General features: G+C 33.1%; 1 protein-coding gene across 3 annotated transcripts in view; it reads right to left on the bottom strand.

Moving 5' to 3' along the window:
* LOC108972559 (calcitonin gene-related peptide type 1 receptor) overlaps window positions 1-11,735 on the bottom strand; it is a 52,204-nt gene extending 40,469 nt beyond the window's left edge. For all 3 annotated transcript variants that reach the window (XM_018939190.1, XM_018939189.1, XM_018939192.1), the window contains exons 1-2: window positions 10,729-11,735; window positions 7,645-7,758 (exon numbers count right to left, since the gene is read on the bottom strand). In XM_018939190.1, coding sequence (XP_018794735.1) covers window positions 7,645-7,758; window positions 10,729-11,101 — 487 coding nt within the window. In that variant the 5' untranslated portion in view covers window positions 11,102-11,735. The remainder of the gene's footprint in view (window positions 1-7,644; window positions 7,759-10,728) is intronic.
* Between the last annotated feature and the right edge of the window lie 7,317 nt (window positions 11,736-19,052).

The raw sequence follows: 19,052 nt of genomic DNA on the forward strand, positions 1-19,052 counted from the left end.
ACAACCACGCCTGAAATCTCGATTATCACTTTATCATGCGAGAGTATAAAATGTTCGGTGACACCCGAACTTAGCCCTTCCTTACTTGTTATAGACTACTTTTGAAAACGTCTACATCAACTGTTGTATAGGGTCACTCAAATGTTTGACAAAATAAGAAAAAAATTGTTTAAAAATAAAAAAGTGCTATTTCGTCAAGATCAATAAAATATGAAATCAATAAATTGGGCTTAAATTGGTCTCAACGGATTATCCATATTTTCTCAAAGAATGCTATTTTTCGGTCCAACAAAGCAAAGTTTTCAGAGCACCCTCTTAATAGAATATTTGATAAGAAAAATGAGCTATTTCAGTAGACATCTTTAGGTTAGAGTCTTTAACATGAAAATTTACTTTCTTCTTTCGTATTAAATTTATATATTTGGTCTTTAACTACATTCATACGGTTTGCTACGGTCGCAGGATCTTGAAGAGTCACTGAAGGAAAAATTTCGTATAGATGAAAATCGGCCAGATTTTGGTTACAACGAGGCTACTATCCGCTTCACAGGTGCATTTCTTTTAGGAACTATGTTTTCAGCGTGTATGGAAGCTATATGCTATAGCGATCCGATCTGAACAATTTTTTTGAAAATTACATTGTTGCTTTAGAAAATAATCTATACCAAATCTAGTGAATATATCTTGTCAAACGCAAAAKTTTTYCATACCAGCACTAGTGCGAAGAAAATCTAGAAATTATTCATGAACAACCATTACATAAGTTGGCAGTTTGGTGTGGTTTTTGGCAATGCTTTGAATATTCATATTTTGGAAAAAGACAAAAAATTGTGTATTGGAAAGAAATTATATGTATAGTGCGATGTTGGCAATATAGTCTTTAAAATCAAACTCCAATTACATACTAATTTCTAATACATACTATATATAGAAAAAAAAACCAAAAAAAAAAAAAAAATCTGCGGAACAAACCGTGCACACACCATTCGTAAGCCCAAATGTTTGGTTAAAATGCAATAAATCGATGTTTTGGAGATGTCCAATTTCATTTCCATGAATTTCAATGATGATTTCGGCTGATTTTTGATGAATTCACGGACAGTTTTGATGGAAGTTCCGGATCCGGAATTTCACGGATTTTGTTAGGCAAACATGTTGATCGTCATTTATGTCCTCACGTCCACTTTGAAAACATTAAAACCTCTTGTTCGAAGCTCATTTTCGCGCCGATAGCATAAACATACTGATATCAGATTGTTTTGTTTATAAAAAATAGAAAATAGAATTTAAAAAAAAATATTGAAGTTTTTCAAATAACTGCAGACTTAATTAATTTGTTAATTAAAAGATAAACGTTAGATAACCTTCTTTTAAAAATAGTAGATTTAAGGATTAAACATCGTTTAAAGGTATAGCTATCTGCTTAAGCCTGCCTTAAAAGTTGCCTCCTACCTAATGGTGAAAAACTCCTCCTTCATGGTGAAAAACTTATTATTGCTAAACTTAATGAGCTAGCTAGAGAGATCAAGTGTATCTACTCAACTTTAAGCTTCATTAATGCATTGAAGAACTTTTAGGCTGATTGTGTTTTTTTTTTTCACCACTTTACTTAAGTGATATACAAGAATTTCTTTAATTCAGATTTCATATTACATTTGGAAAGTAAGTATATTTTTAAATAAAAAGAAATTTTCTCCAAAAGTAAGTGTAAGAAATGTAAACTTCATTCCTTGAACACTTTAAATTTAAATAATTTAGCAGTTTTAAGTTTTGCTGTCACAAGCTATAAAGCCTGTAAGTATGCAGCACACTTTTATAGTGAATTTAAATRTCTGCTTTCAGAGTAAAAGYATACKTTYTCTTGTCTCTATATACATATGTGYGTCTTTGTATATACAWAGAGTGCTCACATATGTACATAMATATATAGCAAGTAAGTATGGCAAGTATAAAAACAAAATGCTAATGGTAACGTGTAAACGTCACGTACATTGCACACGAGCACAACGAAAAAAGCGACCGAAAATGGAACTAAAAACACAACAGAGAAAGTACGAAATTTACCTAAGTAAATAAGTATGTAAGTGGGTGTAAAAACCCAGTAAACTAAATTTAGTACTTTTATTTTATGGAAAAGTAAATATTACACAACAGATGAGAACAAGTATATCATTGTGGGTGCTAAATGTTAAGGCAATGGYGAAGGCTTCAGGAAATGCTGCTAGACGAGTTTACAGCTATCCATTACATGAAGTGTAGCTAGGAACGTGTTTTGTCATGCTTTTATTTTACAAATTATAAAAATTATTTCATGATATGATACAAATGATCAGTCCATTTACCCATGTCGTTCTGTTCGTCTATCATATACGCTTCTGAAATATAGATCTAAATTGTTGTAAGAGTCTTTTCCTACCTCTGAAACTCATTTGTCGGCACCCTCCGATCATACAGACTACCCATCAAAATCAAATGGTATAGAAAACTCTTCGATTTGGTAGGATATCTTCACGAAATTTGGAATAGATTATTGTGTAAGGCAACTTCGATAAAATTGTCAAGATATACTRTATGTAGCTGACACTCAATTACACCGATCAAAATCAAATACTTGTATGAAAACAATTTTTTCTGTGAAGGGTCCAGGAGCACCTTCGAAAATCAATTTGTGGCGTTAAAATGCTAAAAATTATTCCAAACCCCAAAAATATTATAAATATATCTGAATACAGGTATTGATCGAAGAGTAAGTCAAAATTTTGATTTTTAACAAAACAAAAAAAAACAAAAAAAAAAAAAAAAATGAAAAAACAAAAACCGCTTCACAATAGAGTCGTGTTTTGTAAACTGAACACTTTAGAGAGGCTTAAAATATTGAAATTTTTATTATAAATCTTTTTCCTTTAAAAACTACCTGTCAAATATATCTATAGGGTCGAGTGCAAATTTCAAGTCGATCGGTTCAACCGTTCCGGAGGAAATTTCTTTTGAAAACAGCATTTCGAGAAAACTGTCTATTAGAGCCGATTACACCGAATTTAAAAGAATTATTAGTAATGATCTTAGGTGAAGTCGGTTTTGAAGTCTTTTCAATAGTAACAAACCGTTGCTCTTGAACTCTCGGAAAAGTCGACAGACAGATTTTCATGACCCACCAAAAGAGATCTAAAATAGTTCTATATAAAACTAGAATCAATAKATTTGCTCTGAAGAATGCGTAAAGCATAAATGTGGGTGTGTATATAAAAAGTTGTCTTGCTCGTAAATGTGAACTTCATCACTCGTTGTATTTTATTTAATCTGTCCACTAAATAAATAATTATATAATATAACAGACTTTGCATACTGTGACCTGTGTCGCTTGAAACATTGCGGGGGGCCAACACGCTGCGAAATGTTTGCCAATTAGGCATTGTGGCATGCTCGCTTGTGGTACCATGCAGTCATATATTATATCTTACAAGCTTGCTCGTTCAACACTACTACTACTGTGGTATATATAGTATATATACTTATATGATTATATATATGCAGACCGATAGCATTTCGCGTGTTATCAATTTGACTTGTTCCGCAMAACAAACGGAGAAATAGAAATTTTAGTGCCTGAGTATGCAGCACCATGAAAGCGGCGCATAACGGATGATGAAGCTGCAGTTGAGTGCTCTGCGAGCGCGCAAAATGTTGACCTGCGGGTGATAAAATATGGCTTGCTAAATTATTGAGCCGAATGCTTGTTTGACTTGGTTATTCGGTGAGTTGCCACCCGATTTATTTGCTTTCGTGTGTGTATAGTAGGTATTTGCTCTGCAGCAATTGTCGCTTGGTTGGTTGTGCTCCTGTTGCTCTGGTTCATGTGTTAAATATCATTTCAAGTCGCTGGTGTTAGTGCTGCTGTTGTTGACTCTGCTTGTGGTTCTTGTTTGCTCGCTGATTACTTGTCGTTTAAAGCTCAAGTTGGCACATCCTTGCACTGGTTTTATTTTTAGCTACAAAACCATATATTACTTAGTATGTGTCATGAGCATTTCGCTTATTTTTGTTTGTGCAGCTGATTTTGGTTTTGCTTTACGAGCTTGGTTGGCAGTTTTTATTAGTACTTGTCATTTATAAATATCACGCTTCTGCTATTCATTAACACGGTTACGTTTTTTATTAAATAAATATTTGTAATTTAGCGTGTGGTAGGTCTTGTCATGCAAGATTTTGTAACTAATGAATGAAAGCAAATGGAGGTTTGAGATGTAGTTTGTCAAAATATGTGATGAGAACTTCAAATGCATAGAGAATGGGTGGAAAACTAATTTTTGTTTCTGAATTTTGAGAATTATAAGATTTTGTATTCTATTCTTTCATATTATAGTTAATTATATGTATAGTACAAGTAGTGAATCGAACAGTTTGTTTCTTCAAAATGGATAAGGAAGCGAAGCAAATGGATCTAGCAGTGAATGAGGGCAAGACGAAATATCTCCAGTCTCTCACGTCACTGTTGACAATCATAACTTCGCAGTCGCAGATAACTTCGTCTCTCTTGTAACCAGCATTAACACCAACAACCATGTCAACCCCGAAATTCAACGCAGAATAACTTATGGCAAAAGGTGCTAATTTGCACTGAGTAGCCAATTTGGAAGTAAAGTCCTTTCTCGACGTAAAGAAAAAAGACCTAACCCGAATATAAGTTATTTCAATTCACTCATTACTCCCGACCTGTTAAAGATAGCCTTAAGTTTAGAGAAAAAAAAAAAAAAAAAAAAAAAAAAAAAAAAAAAAAAAAAAAAAAAAAAAAAAAAAAAAAAAAAAAAAAAAAAAAAAAAAAAAAAATGACCTAAAATGCAAAACAAAACTTGGTAACATTGAAGATAACTCAAATGAGTCAACTGTATACTCTCTCCACCTTACACCTTACATGTAATTTTTTAACAGGAGAGGAGAGAGTCATCGCGTTCACAGCTAAATGGAAAAAAAAAAAAACGGAATTATTGGACAAATTTTCTTGGTCTAATGTTCATGCGAACCAATTTATGTAAACTTAACATTGGTAATTCAGAACTTAGGTCTATAAAAATTTCAATTTTAGAAAATATTACCAGAAGTAATTAATCATATCATATTCAAACATTATTTTCAAACTAGTATATATAAATAGAACATCGTTATACTTATGAGCAGGTTACGAAAGCTAGTTCTTTACTAATTTAGAATTCAGTCATAATAAACGCAGCCACCATAAGCTTAGATAAAATATTATGTGTCCTATACGGTGACGTTATACATCTATGCAATGAATATTTTAATGTTATGGAATTATTGGATGACTTTGAGGCACCATAAGTGGAAGTAGATACCCCTTAATAACTATTTTTTAATCGGAAAGTCACTCTTTCTCATTAACTTTAAACTCAATTGTATAAGTTTGGTGCTGAAAGCGGCACTCACACATAATTAGCAGATAAGTGGAGTATTTGAAGATGGCTAATAATTGCATAAGCGAGCGCTCAAACTTCAAGATGACAACAATGAAGAAGAAAGTAGTGGACGAAAACACAAAAATTCCTCAGAACGATTTGTGTTTATCGTAAAATTAAGTTGATGGAGTGCGCTGATATTCTGAAGATAACAAAGGAAGACCTTGTTTTGGGTGAAAAGGGGAAACTGAGGACACCTGACCGGAACGCTTTGAACACATCGTGTGGGAACATTGGGTAATGATATTAATTTTAAACTCTTAGTAGAGATCATAAGTCGTGTTTTAAATCGAAGAATATTGTGGTAACATTTTTCGAGTATTTTTCGCAACTAACATTTCTCTAAATTTTAGCCACCGACTCTTTGGTCATAGATGTCAGCAATTAAATTGATTTAAGACTTGAAAACTTATTGTTAGACTTAAAAAAGAGCAGATCCAACAAATTAAGAAATAATTGACAAAAAAAATAAAAATTTTTTTTTTTCAAAAAAATATTCGCTGGAAAAAAGTTTAGTGCTATTGAAAGTGTAATCGATGAAATGAGCCACCAGTTGAAGAAAAATTTAAATCGAGCGAATACCACACTTTGTTATCGCGTAAGCTCTGTAAGTTACATAATGAATATTATTTATTCCCGTAAATACTTTTCAGTTAATTCGTTTATTTTCTCACTTCATGGATAACATTTGGGTAGTACTTCATTAGATTGACCACGAAATAGTCTGAATCACCATCCGATAGGGAGCGTATGGCCTCTAAATACGAAAGAAGGAAACCCAAAACAATGACAGTGCCTAATCTACACAATCTTTTGCAAAGTACAAGGGGGTTTGGCGAGCCACCTCCATGTATATCACACGCTTTTAATATAAATATAAAAACTCTGCCATTAAACGATAGTAAGATGGACGTACAAAGTGATTTCAAATCTTTTATGAATTCAATCTCATTGAATTTTTGGCATAAGAATCACAGAAAATGCAKAAGTATGCTCTTCTTACCTTTAAAGCAACGAAAGAGCAATATAAATGCCATATGCACTCTAACATACTTATAATAAYTTTGCCAAACAACAATAGTAAATCAAATTAATTACAACGACTGGGGTGGATTAGCTTGAGCCGAAAGCCRAGCATGCATATCATTTCAAAATCGAATTAATCAACTTGCAGACATAGAAATAGAAAAGCAATAAATCGGCTTTAGAGGTGAGCTCCAATTTGGCTAAAAATAGTAAAAGGCTAAAGCAATTGCTCTTTAGCAAAACGCATTGAATGTTGGTCTGCGTTTGGATAAAATTTATTACTACCAGTAAACGCAACTCACGCAGTGCATTTCAGCAAGATAAAATGTTATATCAGTATGAGTGAATATGTAAATGTAGATTGCTGAGGTTAAGCCGCAGGCAAAATACCCTACTCAATAGAGAAATCTGAATTTATTTCAAACAATTACACGCTATTGCCAAAGAAGGTCTCGCTGTCATTGCGGATTTGWTTGCGGCTACTTTAGGCAGCAAGCGGTTAACTATTGGTTTCCGCAAAATGCTAAGCATGCTTGCTGCAGCATTTAAATATTAACATTTTCGTTTTGTGCAATTTTCTACTGCTGCTTGCTACTTCTCTTACAAATAAAATGAAAGAAAAGTAAGGCACTTTGTTATTGTTGGCTGATCCTTTGGGTATTGGTTAGGTGTTTATGTTTTCCCTCCACATGACTGCCTGCTGTTGGCGGTTGAGTTTTCATTTCAATTTAATGTGCGTCTCAGCGGCTAAAAGCAAAAGCACAAAGCGCACAAAAAACAAAACAGACAAAATACAATATCAAACGCTTATGCGAACGCAAGCGGCGGTGGGCGAGCAAAATACGCCCTAGAGTATGCAAACATGTATAAACAGGTATATATTAAATGTATGTATGTATGTRTGTGTGTATTGACGCTCGTATAAATTGCTGTTGACAGTTTTATATGACCCGCTTTAAGCGTGCAATCGGTTAAGGTTAAGCTGCCAGCTGGCAGTTTCCTTTTTCCTCCTTCATTTGTGCAATTTCCTACTGACGCAAAGTGGCACACAAACATCCGCACAGTTACATATATGTATAGTATGSAATATATATTACAAAAAGTGTTTKTCTCGTTGTAAATATTTCTTTGATGTTTTCAAACTTACTTGTCGGATCGAAGCCGGTTATGAATTCCGGGCAGCGTTCGTAGGCGGAAGTGCCGGCGGCAGTATCCGGCCAACAGAGCCAACCATCAAATGTGCCAGCGCAGTAAGTTTCACCTGGGTGCATGTAAAAGAACAATGAGAAAATATGAATAGCAAAGCAAAGTGAAAAGTTTATACAAATATGTAAAATCATATACAAATACATATATATAAATATATAGTATGTGGTTACGTGTGTGCATGTTTCTAAATTTTTGTTTTGTCACAGCCCGTTATTGTGTCATATTTTCGCAAAAATTTGAGTGACTTAATGCCAAAATATTAAACAGAGTTAGATACATTGCCATAGCATATCATATTGTGTGTGTGTGTGTGTGCGTTGAATTTTGTTTTGACACGCGGTGCGAAAAAGTCAAACTTTGTTTCATATTTTCAGTTGTTCATTATGCTTTTCACCTTTTTTGCGGTTGCAAAAATATCGCTTTGTACACAATCTGGTTTGTTTTGCAAAATGCTAAGTCATAATAAATCTGGCTTGCCTTAGAACTAAAGGTTTTTGGGCAAATTTTAATTTTGTAATTTGCTTATTTGGGCATTTGAATTTTAATCTCTTTCATGACATTGCAAATATTGCAAACATTGTTTAAAGTAGCGTTCGCTTATTTAGTTGACTTAGTTAAATTTTGGTTAAATTAGTTTTTTCAAATTTTATTTTAATATTTGCATAATTAAATTTATATATGTTAGGTATTAGGCTAGAAAGATCTAGGATATATATCGTCACTTAAAATGCAAAAGATTCAATACATCATGCAACAAATATGTAGCATAAAATTTTAAAATACCAATACAAAATACATACATATAACCATTTTATAACCAAAACTCAAATTTTGTTTCAAAAAAGTGTTGTCTATTATAGTTATTATATCGTTTTTCTTCGCCTGCTATCTTAAGAAAAGTGATGTTACAGTAATTTGTATTTTAGATAACGTTATATAGAGCCAAAATAAATTATTTTTTCCCTAGAAATCGGAATACTACCCAGAACTACTACCTTTTTCCCAATTTCGGACAAAATTTTCATGAAAAAACTTTAATATATATACTTTAACATATATCAAACTAATTGCCGCATGTTTGTCTGTCTACCCAACCAATGACGACAACCCGATACTTTGATGCGAAATGTTGTGTTTGATTTCAAAGTTGCCGCCATTTCAGAATCTCTTCACAGTTGACGAAGTTAAATTTATTACGATTATATATCATACGAAATTTTGGTTCTACGACCGCCAAGCTTTCAGTATTTCTAAAATTTTTTCAATACAATGGTTTTTCTATTCCTAACACTCCACTTTAGGGTTGTCAACACTTTACTTATGCCGATAAATTTAAATTTTGCGTTAATTTTTGGGCACTGTTTACGTATAATAAGTCAAAAAATAGGACGATTCGGAAAAATTTTTCAATGGTATAAAATCATTCCATTTTTAGTGCATTTTTCAAAAAATTAAAAAATTAATAAAATCGTACTATGACCATGGATTCCACATATGGTTCACATGGGATTATGGGTTTAAAAATTTTTTTTATTATCTTGTTAAGTTCTACATCACCTGTAGAATATTGTCCTAAATTTTTAAGTTGATCCGAATAACAGTTTCGGAGATTCAGCCTTGAAAACCTGTGCGCCCGAGGCTAGCAAACTTAAAACGCGTTTTTCTCGAATTGGTATGAACCGCACCCAAAGAAGTTTAAAGCTGCCCAAACGTTTATGGTCAAAATTAAAAAGGTGTCCACAGCAAATTTCACGCGTCAAACGAAATTATAGCACGAAAATGGTTCTCGTCAATTTTGTAAGTAATGTTTTCATAATTTTATTTTAGCCTAACAAAAACAAAGAAAAAAAAWAAWARWWRWRAAWWAWWWAAAAAAAAAATWAAAAATAGCAGTAAAATCAATTATCTTCTAGCAAAAACTATGTGAGATATCAAGGCTGATGACCTTGCTAAGACTGGTACCTCAAACTCAATAACTGCGGAATGGGAACGGAACTGAGCTTAGTTTGGATTTTATGGTTCACTGCTGAATTTCTATGCAGTTGCAAGCTCCCTTCGGCTCCGAGTAAATTGTAAGAGTTCTAGAGAACTCCGCTCTTAGCAAATTACATCTTTCTGTGATTGTAGCTGTTTGGAAGAAGTTGTGATAAAATTACATCACAACTTTTGAATATTTGGCTATTAGAAGTGGTTTCCTGAAGGACGTCCCCACTTTGATGCAGCATTAGCCACCCTACCCCAACCTATCCTATATAAGATATCATAMAAAAAAGAGGTCCAGAATTAACCTTAATGAGATATATGAAATAAATAATTTTCGTCCTTTTAACAAATATGTATATCGTTMAATAGAATGTACCCATATATCGAATACATATGAAAACTAAATAGAGCTGAYATTGGCCAACTTCTATCCTCTATACATGTAGGGTTCCAAGTCAGAATTCCAGAAAATTGAARATTAATACAAGACTGATAAAAGCGTTTTGCATCAAGAAAATATTGTGTCAGACGGTCGGGTCTAATTTCAAATACGTTACATTGGACCGAAAGTAAATCGAACAGCATTGCTGTTGAACATGGTTTAAGTCATATATGAGGTAGTGAAATAATATTTAAATGATAGAGTATGGTATGAGAATCAGAATTTCTTGGAGTTTAGGTGGTCTGAATGGTGTCCTTTTTGCGGACCTTTAATTCACTTGAATATAAAATCGCGAAGATAGTCTGAAGGGTATCAGTTTTAAAGTTAAAAATCTGCTAATAAATTATGACTTTTTCCTGCAGTTCACTAAAACATTGAAGGCCATAAATGATATTTATTTAAAATGCAATTTCGCTTCGTYAACTCTAATTTAACGTCTAAAGTAATTAAAATTTATATTCTAGATTATAATGGATTTTTTACCATTCTAATAAACGCTATACTAAACTATTTTAGGACCACTTTGCGCACGCATTTAAACAAAGGATTCGCATACACACACACACCACCTTCACCCACACCCACAATCCCACTCACCTGCTGTAAACTGTGTCGCGGTTTCATTCAAGCGTTTATAACATTCATCTCGCAACACATCCAACGCATCCGGCTCTGCTTCGGCCACACCCTCACCCTCACCMTCAGCACTTTCAWTGCTGCTCGTGCTGTCCACCGMCGCCATATCCGTTATCGCTGAGTCAGCAATGTCGGAGGCGGATGTCGGTAAGCCAGCCAACATTCTGGCAGCTAGTGTTAAAGTGGAACGAGTTGTTTCTGCTGCGGCTGCAGCTAGTAAATTATCCGTCCTTGGATTGTGTGCCGTCGCATGAGTGGCCGCCGCAGTGATACTGGTGAAGCCAACTACTGCTAATGTCTGTGCGAATTGTTGGGTCTTGGCGATTACATTCATTGTGGTTACACCGCTAGCCTTTGTTTAGTTATTCGTTTTCGGAGCTACAACGAGTTGTTGGTTTTTGGGTGCAGATTGTGAAATTATTTTCCGCGTTGTTGTTGTTGTTGTTGTTGTTGTCGCTGATTCATTAGCATTGGTCAGTGTGGCAAGTGTTAAGGTCACCGCTTCAACTAAATCGAGACAAAGGAGCAGCGGCTGTGGCTATGCAGCAACATACACATATATTCTTTCAGAGTACTTGCTTGCCTCTAATACTTATCAAAAGGTGGGTATGTAYATCTAACGGTTTATAGCAGTGTACAGCGCGGGATGTTTACATGCCTTGTGATTTATGTGCCTTAATACATATGTATGTATAAGTACTTTTGGCATTACTTATTTATAGGGTAAATCTCCTGCAATCTTTCGCTTGACCTCAGTTTCCGTTCCCGCTGATATCTTCACTGTATATAGACCAGTTTGCTTTTGTATTTACACCATTTTCAGCTGGTGGATTTAGTTTATTAACTAATTTTCTGTATTCTTTAAGGTTCTTTCTTTCAAATAGAGCTGCCTTCCTTTTCAATTATTCAAATTTTGTATATCTTTGGGTTTATTTGTTTTAATGAATATGAGCAGCCATTCATTTCCATTTAGTTCACTGTAAGTAAATCAAAATTAAGAAAGCATTAAAAAATTAATTTGGCTTTTAATTTTATATTAATTTTTCATGTAAAAACAGGAAAATCTAGACATAAAATGTTTTCTTGCTGATATTAAAGGCATGATATTAGATTGAGAAGATATCTGACAATGACTTATGGTAAAAGTATATGGAAAATATATAATATAGCTTGCCGAAGTTTGATTTTCGATTTYAGATCGGTAAAGGAAAATTTGTTTGGGCAAAATCCGTTTTTTCATTCATTATAGTAGTTTACTTCAACGGTGTCATACTGATTATAGCGATACTTGTTTCATTAAGGGGTCTCAGTTTCGGCGATCATCTATTCATTCGACGAAAATTTCTTAATAACGATCGTTTTTTTGTTATTTTTTTTTTTTTTTAGATCTGAGAACAGAAAATAGTTGCTGAAGGCTACATCTGGAGAAGACAGTGAACACAAATGCGTTTCGAATCCCGATTCAAGAATTTCTGCTATTATTTTCACTGACCTGGAACACAGTGTAATGTCTTGGTAAAACATCACTTTCTTTTTCTTCAAATGTGGCCGTATTTTTCGCTTTCGTCCTTTATACGGTCCAATACACCTATGTTAAAGTCGTGTAAATAACGACTTACTTTTTCAAGTCAAGTCAGTCAATCAAAATTATTCCATCCACAAATATATACGACATAAGCTTGTCAGCCAACAGTTGTGTTCTTTCATGCGTTGAAGCGGCTTCATCTGGGGAATGTTGTTGTATTTAATCTAGCTAGACTCCCCACAAATCATTAAAACAGTGCATTCCATTTCTAGTTACGATATCACGGAATTGCACGGATATAATATTCGAAAACTGTTTTTTTTATTTTGAACTCATTATTAGTTTTATATTTCGAATTTTATATTAACAGTCAGCAAACAAAGCAACATTTGGCGCATCGCTTTTCCAATTCTACGAATTCCCATTCTACAAACATCCAACTATCTTCGATATCGAGTTCAATATTTACGTGTGATAATAAAAGATTTTTGGATAAAAGTCATAAATGGGATTTAAAGAGGCGTTATTTTCGGTGATTTCCATTCTTATATATTTKTATCCAGCCAATAGTTATGCATAAACATATACAAAATACATTATATATAGCAAGTGAATGTATCTTTACTCTWCGCAATACAATTCAGGCCAAACTAATACTAAACGCGAATCGGTTGTCTGATCGGAAGGCAAACAAGTAATTCAATGCTGGCGCACAGGTCATGCAATATGGAATTAAAGCATATATTATATATGTATGTATGCGTTTGTGTGGAAATATAAAAAAGGCTCTAAGCGGATATACATACATACATATGTTTTCCGGCATTTATGAAAAAATAAATTAAATATTTATATAATGTGTATTCCATGTACCTAGGTATGTATATATGATGGTTTTTATGTATATTTGGATATGGARTTGAATCCTGGCACAAAATATAATTGCATTGAACATTTTTATATACAAATATCCGGTGGCAGTTGATATTATTCTTCCAAACCTTCACTTAATTACATTTTTGCGCAGAAATATGCACATACATACATATATATTTCATATAAGTAATATATTTACATGTTTTTAGCAATTACTCTAGCAAGATAGGTATATGTACATTCATACACATGTATGCGAAGTTATTTGCGGCGGACAATTAATTAATTTGCTTTAGATGCAATAATATTTCTGTTTAATTTTTTTGTAAAACTCTAAATTTAATTGTCTACCGATCAACCGTAATTGGTTCAGTAATACCTTTAGCGTTTTTGCAGTGAGTAATCATTACCATTCGTATTTCCAAATATATTTTTGTTGATTGAGGTGTGTACTTTTCATATTTTTTCAGAGAAAACTTTAGGTCTAATATAAATCTAAATAAATAATAAAATACATTTCATTAAGTAAATAAATGTATTTAATGTTTATATCCAAACTTAAGTGAAGTAAAACACGGAAAAATTTCTATTTTTTAATGAAATTAAATGTTGACGAAAATATAAAAGAAATATGAGTATTAGCGTTCTCAGTTAATGATATTTTCTGAAAACTATTTACGACAAATCTGCATCGAAAAATTCAAGATTTTTCGCTATTGACTTTAAAGGTAAAAATTGAAACATTTATAAATAACTACTTACTTAAGATATCCTTTAAAAAAATACACTAATAATTGCTGAGCTTCTGAGAGGTTGTAGAGCCTTCTAAATCGTTAATAGCACGGAGAAAAACACAAGTGAATTCGATCTATCTATTATACGAGATGTGTTCAAAAAGAATTGCRAATTTTGTGTTTTTTCAAAAATTATTTATTTATTCATGWATATCTATTTTGTCTCCTTCAAAGTAATCTCCATGAGATATTATACACTTGTGCCAACGGTTTTTCCAATCTTCGAAGTACTTCAAAAAATCATTTTTTTTTTTTTTATCTTATTCAGCTCCTCCTTCGATGTCGTCTTTATTTCGTCAAGAGAAACGTAACGTCGTCCTTTCATGGGTCTCTTTAGTTTAGGTAACAAGAAAAAGTCACAGGGGGCCAGATCTGGGTAATACGATGGCTACGGCATCATTAGTGTGTTGTTTTTGGCCAAAAAGTCGTGCACAAGCAACAATGTGTGAGCAGAGGCGTTATSGTGGTGCAAAAGCCAATTTTTGTCACATCTTCTCGGCCTTCTGAGAACATTTTGTACCACCGATAAACGTTGCTTCGGTCCAAGTTAGCTTCTCCGTACGCCACAGTCAACATTCGAAATGCATCCGCGCACTTAATTTCGTTTTTACACAAAATTTGATACAGGTTCTTTGATCCATTTTTTTGAATTGGTAATCGAAGACGATCCAAAACACGTGCAAGAGACATGAGTACCAACATAACGCCACAAAAAATCGAAATTCGAATATACGTAACCCGCGAAAATTCAAAATTCGCGATACTTTTTGAGCACTCCTTGTATAATTAGTAAACTTGGTACGGAGAAAAATTATTAAGGCCGCAATTTAGTAGACTCATGACTCACATCTCTCTAATTACTTGAGAATACCTACGAATTCCATACTRGAATTATAGCACTTAGTTTTAAAAGCTCCCTTTTATATGTRACTTGCTCTAATTTAAAATGTTTAAGGTTAGCAACTTACGATTGTTAGGGCTCAGAGTTAAGATGCGTTTGGTATTTTTTAATAGCGGAAAATGTTTCGTTCATATATAAATTATAGGAAATCTAGAGCAACAGATGTCGCTGACACAAGAATACACTACATTCTTTTGTAACATTGCACCAGCGTAGTCTGATTCTAATAGGTTCTGTRTTATTAGCTAACTCCGATCCGTAATTTCTCTGCTCACTATCGTTGCGCGAGTGAAGGAAAGTRTACTTTATAACATTATTTATCAAAATATCAAAATATCAAAACAAAAAATATCAAAACAAACTTATCATTGAATAAATATGGTAGAATTATTAAATAGCCTTACTTCAGAACAGCGAAGTGTACCTAAGCTGATAATACTAACTAAACTATCATCTTGTAATAAGTAAACACACTAGTTAGTATAATTAGMAGTAAGATCCATGTAACAAGTTAAACTTAAGAGTATAAATAAAGAGGTCAGATTTCAGTTCAGCTCAAAAATATATCTTTTAACCCATTTTTATTTTATTTAAAAATTATCTTGAGGCTGAACTGGAATGGTAAATTTGCTTGCTATTCAAAAACTCAAATTTCATTCCGAAAGGAATAAAACAAAACACTACACGGGAAATAAGACTTCCAGCAGTAAATGCTTGCGAATAGTGGCGAAACAAATGATAAGGGCTGGAAGCATAAATCCTGTAACAGCGGACAATACTTCTAGAAATTAATCAAGAGCAGATCCTGAAACACGGTCAGCGGCGASTTCATCAAGATTTACAACAGACCTTGGAACAACGGACAATGACGATTCTTGCAAAAGTTCATGAAAAAGTGGAACAAGGCACAAAATATAGCTTGAGAAATATAGAATAATACTTTCACCAATGTTCGCAATAAACTCTGAAGTAGCAGATGACGTTAAATTCTACAAAAACTGACAAATCGTGAAACATTGGACAATTAATTCACCATAAAGAAGAAAAAAAATTGGAACAACAAATGGCGCAACTCCATGCACAAATARCTACATTGATGGAAGCTATAAATAAGCAATAAACGTATTCATATAAAGATTATCCTCCACGAAAATATCCACAACAACAAGCAATTACCCATTATGAGGACACTTATAACCAAAATACCACATTTCCTCCGAGAGAGGAGCTGCCAGCATTAATACATTAAAAAAAAATTAAAGTATGCAAAGAAACGATTATCAGCAAAGAAACGATTATTAACAGAAAACCAAATATCAACAAAGAAACATATTGAATCAATTTCAATAACCCCAGCCTACACGAGTCCAAATGGATGTGGATCGACTTTTGCTAGAAGAAAAAATTTAGCAATTCTTTAATGTCAATACAATATGAGCACCCAAAATTTAGCTGAAGTAGAAATTTTTATAAAAATAATGCTACAATGTGAAAAAGTGAGTTTTCAAAACTAAAGCAGTTGAGATTCTTTTCTCAACGTCATCTAAAACACTCACAACATAATTAACCATACAAGTATAATATAAAAAGAAATTATTAATGATAATATCAGCGAGAACGAAATAATTCAATGAGTTAATGCATGAGAATTGAAAAATGTAGATAATGCTTCTATGATTTTTTACAAATTCAGGTCTGGTAGATACGAGTATTTTGTTGTAATTTTTATTATCAATATTTAGTTGACAACTTTTGTTGCTTTATGGAGAAAACTTATTTAAAATATTATATTTTTTAATAACTAGCTCGCCATAWWAAGTTATTCTTCGTAAAATGCTGTYTTCKRTCCTGATTTTTAGGAAAAACATCGCTTTCTGAAACTTTTGTTTTAGGTGAGAAGTCCAATTGTAATAACCAGTGAAACTTATTAACCTTCTCAATAAAATTTATTCACAAACAGCTGCCACACTATCAGAAGCAGAATTTTTACATTCATGGCATACAAAATATTTTCAGATTATCACTGGCATTATACAAGCAGTAATAAAAAAATAAATCAATTTGTTTTCACAAAGACAATTACTTCATGCATATCATTAATYCTTTTGTGCGTTTTTTCTCCACTCTACAATCACAAATAATTAATGCTGTCAACAACAAATAAGTGTGCACTTTTTACTTATTTTTAGTTTGCTCATTTAATTTTTGAAATTTGTTTGCTGGAATTTCTGTGCGGTACTTTCAATTATCACAGATTCAAATAAGCCGCTCCGTGCATGAGTTGCATGCCACACATTGACACCTGGGCGATAATTGACGCCAAAGTATTTAAGGCATAGATATGCACGTGTTCAGGCTTACAAATGCAGAGAAATGCATATATGCMTAGCACAAACAAATGTACTTATTGAAAGACACATATATACATACATATATATATTTATAGAAAAAAAAATCCCGCATACCTTTGGATGTGCATTTAAGCTTTCAACTCATAATCTCTATTTTGGTTCTTTATTACATTTATGAATTGTTGCTGGAATTTAATTGCGCTTTGCCTTTTTATTATTAATAATTTAATAAACAATTAATGTGGCTCTTAATGTCACACTTTGTAACAATGTTTTGACTACATGCAGCAGCGCACGTAGCCAATTGTGCGGCCAGCAAATGAATGAAGTTGCTTATAAGGACCGATATGCTGACCAAATACACGCATTGTTTGCTCATATGCAAGCGCCTGCATGTTTTTATTGACAACGTAAACATTAATGYTGCTCATTTCTCTTCACATTAAACTTAATTGTATTTTTTATTCAAATTTTTTTATTAATTTACACGCTTATTGAGTTTTATTTTTGCTACTGAAATGAAAAGCAGGGATTGTCAACTGTTTTTGCTGTCATTCACAAAAATATAAAATGCATGAATATCCACCGTTGAGCCGCAATTTATATTGTATTGAAAGTCACTAAGCGGAAGCAATTAAATCTCACTTTATTACATTGATGGCTATCGAGTTCATCAGCGACCAGTGTGCTTCATAATTGTTTGGGGAATATAAAATTGATTTATTGTTGTTGTGGAAAATGTGCAACGCACACAACAAAACAAAAAAGCTGTAGTATTTATATCATTAAAATTGCTAGCTTTAATTAGTGCGTAAATTAATTATTTTAAGGCGCGTGGGTGAGTGAATATATATGTGTGACTGTGTGAAGCAATGAATGGYGAGTTAAATATGCAAGAATTAGCGTATGTGTAAAGTGATTTTTCCACACAAAATTTTATATGTAGTTAATGCGAAAAAATATTTTTGCTTAATTTCCAAGCAAAATTATTATTATTGCTTGTACGGTTATGGCAAATAAGCTTGAATAAATTTAATTGTAGGTAATTGCTGCAATTAACTAATTAGAATAGCTAATAAAGCTTATGGAACTTTTCAAAAGGTGGTTAATAAAGGTATGATTCGAATAAGAAAAGAATTTAATGTATTAAGCAACAGAAATATGTAAGCTTTTCGAATATATGAAATATCCGTATTTCTAGAATAAAGTAAACGAGAAAAGAGACTTCCCGGCATACTGCAGTCATCGAATTCAATATGCCGAGAACCCAAAGTGGTGATCTAGCGACTTGGGTTCAGAATATACAGAAGTTCCCTCCATAACTTCATATTTCTTCAGATTACTGAACGCCAGTGAAAGTGTGACATAAGGAGATGGCGAACTCTTTTCTACGTTTCTCCAATCGAAGACGGTGAAATAGATAAGATGAAAGCATGCCTTACGATTGCAACCTATGTATACTCTGCTTAATCTACAAATGGGGGTATTCTACAATCTACGTCAATGAACAGGGGATAAGCCTCCTCAATAGTATAACATCCTATTGATCGTATTGTGTGAGAGATTACAGCTCTCCGTCAACAAACTGAATGGATCTTATCTGTGTGACTTCAGACTTCGAAAATCTACAATTAACCATATTTTCACCATTCACTCTTGGAAAAAAAACAGTGAAAGAAAGGCCGACACACACCAGCTTTTCGCCGATTTGAAAGCCGCCATTGACAGTACGAATACGTAGTGCTTCTATGCTAATAAGACCATAAGGTTACCTGGTTTTAATCTTTGCAAGAGTATGAAATGTTCGGTTACACCCGAATATAGCTTTTCATTACTTA

This window comes from Bactrocera latifrons, unplaced genomic scaffold (genome assembly GCF_001853355.1).
Source record: "Bactrocera latifrons isolate USDA-ARS-PBARC rearing strain unplaced genomic scaffold, ASM185335v1 scaffold_409, whole genome shotgun sequence".
NCBI classification, from domain to species: domain Eukaryota; kingdom Metazoa; phylum Arthropoda; class Insecta; order Diptera; family Tephritidae; genus Bactrocera; species Bactrocera latifrons.